Source organism: Oncorhynchus keta, chromosome 28 (genome assembly GCF_023373465.1).
Source record: "Oncorhynchus keta strain PuntledgeMale-10-30-2019 chromosome 28, Oket_V2, whole genome shotgun sequence".
NCBI classification, from domain to species: Eukaryota; Metazoa; Chordata; class Actinopteri; order Salmoniformes; family Salmonidae; genus Oncorhynchus; species Oncorhynchus keta.
The window spans coordinates 37574176-37584511 of record NC_068448.1 but is presented as its reverse complement, the minus strand read 5'-3'; the positions used below and the strand labels follow the sequence as shown (position 1 = coordinate 37584511).

Below are 10336 nucleotides of genomic sequence, written 5' to 3'. Positions count from 1 at the left end.
ACGTTTAGTCGGTCATTGACCATAAATATATATCTTATAAATCTATATCAAGCATCATACATTGTTAGCCATGTAGGCTCTAACATTGGGGGAATATGTACTGTCACTCTCTTTGCATATTAATTTACTGGTTGTCAGTTGGGTTGTGCTGGAGCGTGCACACACACACACACACACACACACACACACACACACACACACACACACACACGGTTGTGTAAAGTACTTTAGTAAACATAGTTGAAAGTACTACCGAAGTACCATTTTTGGGTATCTGTACTTTACTTTATTATTTATATTTTTATATTACTTTTACTTCACTACATTCCTAAAGAAAAGCATGTACTTTTTACTCAATTTTCCCTAACACCCAAAAGTACACTTTTGAATGCTTAGCAGGACAAGAAGATAGCCTAAATTCATACACTTATCAAGAGAACATCCCTACTGCCCCTGATCTCGCACACTCACTAAACACATGCTTCATTTGTAAATTATGCCTGAGTGTTGGAGGATGCCCCTGGCCATCTGTAAATTTAAAACAAAACAAGAAAACTATGCCATCATGGCTTGCTTTTTTATTAAGAATGTGAAATGACTTATACTTTTACTTTTGATACTTAAGTATGTTTTAGCAATTACATTTACTTTTGATACTAAAGTATATTTAAAACCAAATACTTTTAGAATTTTACTCAATTAGTATTTTACTGGGTGACTTTCACTTTTACTTGAGTCATTTTCTATTAAGTTATCTTTACTTTTACTCAAGTATGACAATTGGGTACTTTTTCCACCAGTACACACACACACACACTACAGAGGTTGTCTAATACAATACAGCTGTAGCATAACTATCCATAGGCCAGGCCGAATATCTGTTTTGGCCTACACAGACAAACATCAAAGATGCTTGACAGACAAGCGTAGAGGTTGAACAACTCTGACACCCAGTGGCAGTCACTGAAATTGCAAAGAAAAATAAGTGGGTCTCACAGTGCCTTTATAAAATATCCTTGCTTCTTGATCCTTCATATGCACTGAGTGTACAAAACATTAAGAACACGTGCTCTTTCCACGACAGACTGACCAGGTCAATCCAGGTGAAAGCTATGATCCCTGATGTCACTTGTTACATCCACTTCATTCAATGTGGATGAAGGGGAGAAAACAGGTTAAAGAATGATTCTGAAGCCTTGAGACATAGGTTGTATGTGTGCCATTCAGAGGGTGATGAATGGGCAAGACAAAATATTTAAGTGCCTTTGAACGGGGTATGGTAATACGTGCCAGGCGTAACAGGTTGTGTCAAGAACTGCAACGCTGCTGGGGTTTTCACGCTTATCAGTTTCCCGTGTGTGTCAAGAATGCTCCACCAACTAGAGGACATCCACCCAACTCGAATCCTGTCAACTGTGGGAAGCATTGGAGTCAACATGGGCCAACATCACTGTTGAACACTTTCGACACCTTGTTGATGCCATGCGCCCAATGACTTGATGCTGTTCCGAGGGAAAAAGAGGGTGCAACTCAATATTTGGAAGGTGTTCTTCGTGTTTCGTACACTCGGTGTACACATACTGTCATTGGTCTATGACCCAATGTTTGTTTGTCAATATCATGGCTGCATACATTATTTACAAACTCACATCTAAACCACCTAAAACGAACGATACAAATATAGAAATGTAACGTAACTTATCGGTATTGTCACATTGTAACTAGCCAACTAGCTACATATTATGTCAGTAGATATTTTGCTACATGTGTGTCGCGTGCTCAAGTAGCCAAGCGTCGTCAACGGTTACAATCGGTCATTGACATTGGAGAGAAAGCCAGCTTGCCAGTCATAGGCAAATGTGTTGCATATTATTTTCGCAAATATCTACAAACTACAAGGCTAGGACCAAGTAGAGGTTGTCAAAAAGGAAGCTTCAAGATCCCGATAACAGTAAGAAAGTCACACATTTTTGTTAGCCAACGTTAATGTAAGTTAACCAGTGTTCGCTGCAGCCAGCCAGCCAAATGAGGCAGTTTGCAAATAATGTTAGGTGTAATTATGGCCGTTGGACAATATGCCTTATATTAGTGGTCATTGGCCAAAGGCTGTTCCTTCATATTTCTTCTGATCTAGCTATATATATATATATATGTTGTAATTAAATGCATATCAGGTAAGCATATAGCAATTAGTGATGTTAGGCATAGCTAACTTTATCAGGGGTCCACCCTATGTTCCTTCAGCCTTATGGTCCTATGTTCCCTGGACCCAATGTTCCCTCAACCTATGTTCCCCCAGCCATAGGGCCCAGGGAACAAAGTGCTGGGTGAACATAGACATGGTCCCCTTTATCATATCACATGATGTAATCTGAATTTCTCTCCTCCAGAACAATCACCACCATGCGTCGCAGAAGATCAGCTTGTAGTGTCAACTCTGACAGCAGTGAGATCGATATTGATCTCTTAGGTATGCGTTTCACAGTTCACCTACCTACAAGCACTCAATAGCATCTGTTGCATGACTAAGAAATGTCCTTTTATCTGATATCCTACCTATTGGGGCGGCAGGGTAGCCTAGTGGTTAGAGCATTGGACTAGTAACCGAAAGGTTGCAAGTTCAAATCCCTGAGCTGTCGTTCTGCCCTTGAACAGGCAGTTCCTAGGCTGTCATTGACAAAAATAATTTGTTCTTAACTGACTTGCCTAGTAAAATAAAGGTAAAATAAAAAAATACATTTTTATCCCATAAAACATTAGGATACACTTACCAGTTTTCAAAGTTGTGTTGCAGCTGAGACAGAGTTGAGCAAACTCCAGAGACAGTTTCGCATCATGGAAGGAGACAGGCAGGCGTACACCGTAGAATCACAGGATCTCATTCGCAGACAGCTGTGAGGATATTTTCGTCTTAAAGACTGAAAACATAATTACTTAAGATTCAGTGTACCTCTAAAGTGGTCTTTTGCTATGTTTACCTGGACATTGAAACTATACTGTACGCCCATGACAACTTATTGTGGAACATGTGAACTCTGTTCTGCCACCTCTGGTCACTTATTTTCTCAAAATAATACTATTTTATCCTTACATGTGTGTTCATTACTGTATTTATTTTTCAAAAGGAAAAGTTCAAAAAGAGCTAGAATACCCTCCTCCAATTTGTTTGAATTAAATGACACCCTTGCTTTTTGTGAAGTAACACTATTTTTTCCTACTAGCACTGACTTTTCTGAAGGCTACTTTGAGGATAAATGTATTTACTATGACTGAGATATGTGGTTTTCTCACCGAGCTTTCTTAAGATTAACACACTAACTGTAAGTCACTCTGGATAAGAGCGTCTGCTAAATGACTAAAATGTAAATGCAAAATGTAATAAAAAGGAGTTTAGTTGGAGAAATGTAGCCAGCCCAGCCACTGTCAATTGAACTGGCCTAATTGCTAACAAAAGGTTTTTAAAACCGTATGATTAAGTGTAGTACAGTGTTCCTCCATATCAGGGCTAACGCTGTCTCTAGTAAGAGCACTAAGTCCAGTATGACACAAGCACATGGCTTCTTCCTTTGACACTGAAATGATGCATGTCTGTTACCCAACCAGGAGGGAGATCGAAAGACTCCATGGTGAATGCGAGGAACTTCTCCGTAGCCTGCGTGTCTCAGAGAGTCCATTTCGATGCTCGGATGACGCAGACGCCACGCAAAATCTGAGCAGCATGCTGATGTACCGCGACAGGGTGGTGGAGCAGCTCGACTCTGAACAAGGGAAAATGGCTTATCTGAGACAGGAGGTGTTTGTATTGACGATTGCTTTGTTACAAACATCATAGATGTGAATTGCCCAGATAATCAGGAATTCGTGATAGTTTAACCTCATCCTACCCATGCTAGAAACTGACTTTACCCCCAAACCTGCAGGTGTAGCAGATGGGAATCTGGGAAAGTCTTTCATCAGCCTGAAGTGTCGCCCCTTGCCCTGTTTAAGAATGCTTTTTTCAATAGAGCAATGGTTTTAGGAGGGTGGCCACATGTTTGGGAGGTTGTGAGTTTGAGAGCTGAATCAGAGGAGAAGCAGTACTCACTAAGCAAGAAGCGTGACATCCTTTACAATGGTGCTGTGACCCAGATCTGCAGCTGCACTCAGCTCAACCGCTGGGATTGCTGTGGAGTGAGTTTGGAGGGTGAATGTAGCAGATGAGGACCTGTGAAACTCATTCCTCAGCCTGCAGTGTCGCCCATAGCTCTGTGGAATAAGGCCTTTTTTTCAAAAGCGCAGAGTTCCTAAATTTGAGTCTTGGTATCAGCTGAATCAGGTAGAAGCGCTAAGGAAACAGCATGAAGTCTTTTACACAGGCCTATATCTTTTTCTCATTTATTTTATTTTAGTCAGCTCCAATTGACAATGTTTTATAGTGATATTCCTTAGGTAACCAGATTTATTCGCTTATCTGCTTTTATCGGCTTCTTCCGTGGTAGATTTTGACTTGGGAGAGTAAGCTGGCTAGCCAGAGGAGAGGGAGTACCACATGCCACAGTCAGAAGTCGGAGGCAAACCAGACACAGAAGAACAGCCTCATCCTGGAGAACAAACTGGACAGGGTTAGCAGTAGCCTGAGTGCCAGTCTGTTTCTGCACTCTTGTCAACTCCTTATGGAATTGTCATGGTGTTGACATGTCACCCATGTCTTTGCACCAGGGTCGTGTTCGCTTCAACAAGCTTTTGGCCAAGAACGGGCAGCTGAGAGAGGAGCTGAAGATCTTGCACGTGGAGAGGAAGCAGTTCCTCCACCTCTACTGCAGGATGGAGAGGGTAGGGCTCACAGCACCATAGAAATCAAATTACTAGAATGGGTAATGAATTGAGATGCACGCAACTCACTGAGCAATGTTGTGTTCCTGTTTGTCATTCAGGAGCTGCAGGAGATTCGCAAGGACATCCGAGACATGATGGCTCAGTCCACTGCTGCTTTTGAGGCCAGGTAATACATACAGCTTTTTTGTGTTGATGTGTTTTTTGAGTAGAAAAAGGTTATTTGGTCTGCATTGTAGAAAACAGACTAAAACAGGGAGGGACTACCTGAACTTTTTTTTTTACGATGGTGTGCCATAATGAATATGATCCTTCAGAGTGGAGGCTCGGTGCAAACGGATGCTGCTGAAGGAGAAAAAGGTGAAGGACCTGACCCAGTATGGCACGGAGGTGAGCGAGCTGCAGCGGGTCATCTCCCACGACCACCGCCTAAAGACCTTCATGAGCATCAAGGGCAACGAGTGCAGCAGCCAGGAGGAGGGCCAGGACCTGAGCCGCAGACAGGGTCATAGATGAGATACTTATTATAAGCCTTGTTATAAGACATTATAAAGGCTTATACATGCTTATGAGAAGTGACAGAGCATTATACCTGTATGCTTTAATTCACACAATGACAGCAATTACAAAATGACAAATGACTAAATCAAATACACAGCGGCCATGGCTTTTCAGCAGACCGATTATTTTATTTAATAGCCGAATGCAACGCAGAATAAGCAATAGTTGAGTAGTTCTGATTTGGGGCACTGAGTTGATGGTGTACTGCTTTATGTAAGTCTGACTTATATCTGTCTGATTCTGACCTCTAACCTCTGTCTTTAGTTGAGGAGAGGCAGCGCAGGAGACTGGGACTGGACACTCAGGGAGGGACTTTTGGGACTCTCGATTCCTTGCAGGAGACCTTCCACAAGATCCACTGTGTCACAGGGGAGGAGGACCTGCACAAGCTAGTGGGGACCTTCATTCAGAGTGAGTCACAAAGCCATGTCTCCTCAGCAAAGGGGCACCTCTTAACTTCAAAATAAGCGCATTTACTACTTTATTATGGAAATATGATAAGGAAATATGCCGTCCTCATATTTTAGGCCCTCTAGAGTATGCTCCTTAACTCTCAAACTACCAACATATTTTACATACATGGATTATTACCTAGAACATTTAAGAAGAAACTATTGGAAAAAGCAACAATTGTAGCAAAATATCAACTTAATTATTTTAAAACCTCATTAGACATGTAAATAATGTTATCTGAAATAAAACAATAAAAATAACCAGTAAAAGTATAGTTAATTAGCATAATATGTCAAATTAAGATATACATTTTTCCCTTATATAATGTGCAGAATTTTTCAAAAGTATAATCCACATTAGTAAATAAAAAGCTAATTTGCAACTTTTTGATTGTAGTATTCGTTTTTTTGAATTTTGAAGTAAATATTAACGTTGCCATATTTATGTGGTAAAAACCAACATTTGAAAGAGCCTATACTTAATGTTATTGACGAAAAGTGAATGATCCGGAGAGATGTCTTAGTTTTCTTTATTTACTTACCCCCCAGCCAACATTAGAATTGCTGCTTGTGTAACAATGGGAGTGGTAGGGCCTATGGCAGAATGCTTCAAAAGCAAGCCAAACCCTCAAGTTCACTTGCAACCAAATGTTATAGCAACCAAAATACTATAACAAGTTGCAAATATAGAATATTGGATGGTATTATATGAATGCTGGTATTTCTATAACATTTTCCAGGAGGGTATTGTATGAATTCTGGTATTTCTATAACATTTTCCATAAAAACAAATTTTTCGTAGAATACACACCAATATGCGGCAGGTAGCCTAGCAGTTAAGAGCGTTGGGCTAGTAACTGAAAGTTCTCTGGTTCGAATCCCTGCAGCCAACTAGGTGGAAAATCTGTCGATGTGCCCTTGAGCAAGGCACTTAACCGCAATTGCTATGGAGTTAAGTGTAATAAATGTAATACAGCACTGTGCAAATTCAGAAGGTTGCTGGTTTCTGTAATTACAGTTCTACCAAGTATTCATAGCACTGACAGACTTTTATGAGCTGTTTTGACTGCAACTAAGCAGTCAAACTAATTTATATTTTGTACACGGTCATACCTAGTAGTTATAACCATAGGCGAGTACATAAGGTGCATGTGATCTGTTTATCCGGTAAATATCGCTCCACCCTCTGAGGATATGTATGACTTGATATTATGAACAAGTTGATTGACAAATTTGAAAAATTTAATGAACCACCTTTAGGCTATGATAAAAAAATATATATCCCAGTTGGTAGTTTGAGGGTTAAACAAGGTCTGTGTTGACACAAGAGGCCATCTAAGATCTATTCTGTTATATTTGTAACTGTGAAAAATACCTTTTGTGTTTCTGCATCCTACAGTTGAAGACAAGAACTTTGCTTTGCTAAACTTTGTTAACGAACAGAACAACAAAGCTGAGACATTGAAGGACGAAATCAACCAGGTCTGTATGAAATTGAAACTACATGCATGTTTACCTTTGAAATAAGTCATTTCTTTGGATGTTGTGCTTTAATGCACACATTAAACTATAGTGCACCTTCCTTTCTATTTGGATACTTTGTTAAATATAGCCAACTAATTGGAGGAGTGTGTGCATGTGTGAGTTTTACGTGTGTGTATTATTGTGCATTCATGTGTCCATTAGGTGCCTCTTCTACTTTTGTGTTCAACCTGATCTCAGAGCATTTCATATTATTCTGACATCTATTTTAGTATGATATGTTATGTTTCGTATGGTATGTATTCATTTGTGAATGTCTGTCACCCATTTTGTATGATACGTTATGAATTACAATTTGTACAATATGTTTACGAATTAGCAAAACGTACAATATCTTACAAATTTGCAAAACGTATGATATGTTACAAATTCTTGCGAAGTGGGTAACGTTAGCTAGCTGGCTAGGGGTTAAGTTTAGGAGTTAGCTAACATGCTAAGTAGTTGAAAAGTTGCTAAATAGCTAAAATGCTAAAGTTGTCCGTGATGAGATTGTCCGTTATGTGCCTACCCAACCACCCCGACCAACCACCCTAGTTTAGTTTTTGCCTTAACTACCTGTTTTATGTAACCATACCAAACGTAACATATCATACTATTTTGAGTGTTCCAGATTTACATTTACTATGTTACATCTAGTCTATGAGACCAGGCAGTTGTGTTTTGGTGTGTGTGTGTCACAGATCCGCTGTGAGATGGAGGTGGTTTCCAGAGAGGAGCGCAGACAGCATGAGGAGCGCAGGGTCGTGCTTCGGGGGGTCAGTGTGCAGCAGCAGGCCACAGAGCAGCAGATGGGGGGCTACCAGCAACGCATCACCTCAGTGGGCAAGATCCTCAACCAGCTGAAGACAGGTATGGATGGGAAAGAATGGTTTGTTTTGTTTCAGCCCAGTACTATCTACATCTTACGGCTATGACTTCCCTTCCTGTGGAGGCCTTAATAAGCTACTTACTATGACTGTTGGTACTTATACTACTATAACTAATACATCTATTACTACTAACTTACTATTTTCTTCAAATTCAACTAAATCAAGTTAGTGCTGGGCTGTAACAAAATGTGCACCTCCTGATGGTCTTGTCTCTCATTGCAGTGAAGAGACTCACCGAGTGCCCGTTTCTTTCTTCTTTAGACAACCAAATTGAGAAGAACCATAAATTCTTCTTGTGTGTTTCCGTGCACCAGGAATAGACCGTGTGTGCCACAACATAGACTGTGACCGGTCAGTGATCGAAGACAAGTTAGGCTCCTCGACCGGGATCCGGGACAGCACCATTATGACTTACCTGGGATTGGTGGAGCGCAGGACCAACGAGCTGCTGACTTTGCAGTCTTTCCTCCGCTCCAAGGTAATTTCAATGTCACAAGGTTATTTAAAATGCATCCATCCTTCCTTCATTACTTCTCTGGATTAAAAATGGATCCGATAGGACTGGATTGATGAAAGCTATTGTAATGTAGTGGAAACCTACTACTACTATCAAATTGTGTCAGATCAGGGATAGGCTACATCAGTGGAGGGAGGGTGGAAGTATGGATTTTAGAAGTGAACAGAGCCTCAGTGAAGTGTTGCCCTTGAAACATTTTATGTTGTTCTCTGTCTCCACTCCAGGACCTTGATAAAGATTACAATCCTAGAATGGTTGCCAAGCACCTCCTAGGACAAAGTCCACCACTGCCTAGGCAAAACAAAACGGTTGAGCCTCCCACTTCTGGGTATGTCTGTGTGTGTGTGTGTGTGTGTGTGTTCAATATAGAAGCTGCTACATCTAATGCCGGAAAGGCATGCCAATGAACAGTGGCAAGTTTGTTTCCAATCCTGTAACAATAACCTATAAAATACATGTGGTTGTTTCTGAAATATATCCCTGACGATGCAGTTATATCCACTTTGCAGCTCATGTTTTGTTTTGTTTTACCTGTGCTGCAGCTAAGAGAAACTTTTTAACCAGCCCAACTGTATTCACAACCTGGCCGGAGGACAAACTAGTGTGCTATTCCAGGGCATAGTGTGCTATTTTAAGAGCCTATTTTAGGAGTAGGACCTACATTTTCAGTTTTTCTCACGTTCGTTCATAAGGAAATAGTAAGTGAATGCAATACTTGGAAGTGTGTTAACCATAGAAATGTAACTTATAGTTTAACTTTATGGTGGTAATGTAAGACTACTACTATTTTAGGGACGACAATGACCCAGAGGAGTCCCTGCTAACAGACCAGGTGAAGCCCCTCTCCAAGGACGAGCTGCTCCCGCTGGTAATGATGAGGGTGAGGCTTTCCCTTCAATCAACATGGACCACCACAACCATATAGCTGGAGATGGTCTACCTGACTCTAGTTTAACCCTCAATTGGTAGCAAAATAGTGTCCACAATTCAGAAATATCATCCATACCTGATCATTGTTATTGTAATACTATGGGTTGATAGCATTCTGAATTTCCTACCGCACACATAACAAAATACGGTCTCATTGGGTTGTTTTCTGCCAGATGCAGAGGAAGGCAAGGATCGTCCGACCAGAGGTCCGAAAATCAGCCTCCAAACTCAGCGTTGTGGCCAGCAGAATCCACCATGGCTCCCTAGGACTCTGAACTCATCATCGCTTTATGAATATTGATTGGACACACACAAGGAAATAGTTTATTGACCTCATCCATGGTACCTTGACCTAGTCCCATGTAATCTGACCTCATCCCTGGCAGTCTGACCTCATCCCTGGTAGTCTGACCTCATCCCTGGTAGTCTGACCTCGTCCCTGGTAGTCTGACCTCGTCCCTGGTAGTCTGACCTCGTCCCTGGTAGCTGCAGACTGGGGGACCGCAGGAGGCCCACTCCTGTGAAAAGCAGCATCACAGCCCTGCTTTCATGAGCCATTCACAATCTGTTACGTTTATAATGCCTCATTAGTTACAAAATTGAGTTTAAAAGAATTGAAGTATTCATTATTTGTTCATCAAATAAAATATTCG

General features: G+C 41.0%; 1 protein-coding gene across 3 annotated transcripts; it reads left to right on the top strand.

Moving 5' to 3' along the window:
* Positions 1-1149: 1149 nt before the first annotated feature.
* Positions 1150-10237, top strand: LOC118361249 (outer dynein arm-docking complex subunit 1-like). Of its 3 annotated transcripts, none has more exons than XM_035741031.2 (14): positions 1150-1544; positions 2391-2470; positions 3604-3793; positions 4479-4601; positions 4699-4812; positions 4914-4981; positions 5130-5317; positions 5638-5784; positions 7225-7307; positions 8048-8216; positions 8551-8714; positions 8978-9081; positions 9546-9633; positions 9857-10237. In XM_035741031.2, exons 3-14 carry the CDS (start codon positions 3719-3721, stop codon positions 9956-9958), a joined length of 1425 nt encoding a protein of 474 aa, XP_035596924.1. In that variant the 5' UTR covers positions 1150-1544; positions 2391-2470; positions 3604-3718; the 3' UTR covers positions 9959-10237. The 3 variants fall into 3 exon arrangements, with proteins under 3 accessions (XP_035596924.1, XP_035596923.1, XP_035596926.1); XM_035741030.2 differs by having other exon boundaries at positions 1150-1951; XM_035741033.2 differs by lacking the exon at positions 4479-4601 and having other exon boundaries at positions 1151-1951.
* Positions 10238-10336: the final 99 nt, after the last annotated feature.

Excerpts from the sequence above, each read along its gene's own strand:
- LOC118361249 (XM_035741031.2), top strand. The coding sequence starts at position 3,719 with ATGCTGATGTACCGCGACAGGGTGGTGGAGCAGCTCGACTCTGAACAA. Across the intron at positions 4,813-4,913 it reads TCTACTGCAGGATGGAGAGG|GAGCTGCAGGAGATTCGCAA; the intron begins GTAGGGCTCACA and ends TTTGTCATTCAG. Across the intron at positions 9,634-9,856 it reads TCCCGCTGGTAATGATGAGG|ATGCAGAGGAAGGCAAGGAT; the intron begins GTGAGGCTTTCC and ends GTTTTCTGCCAG.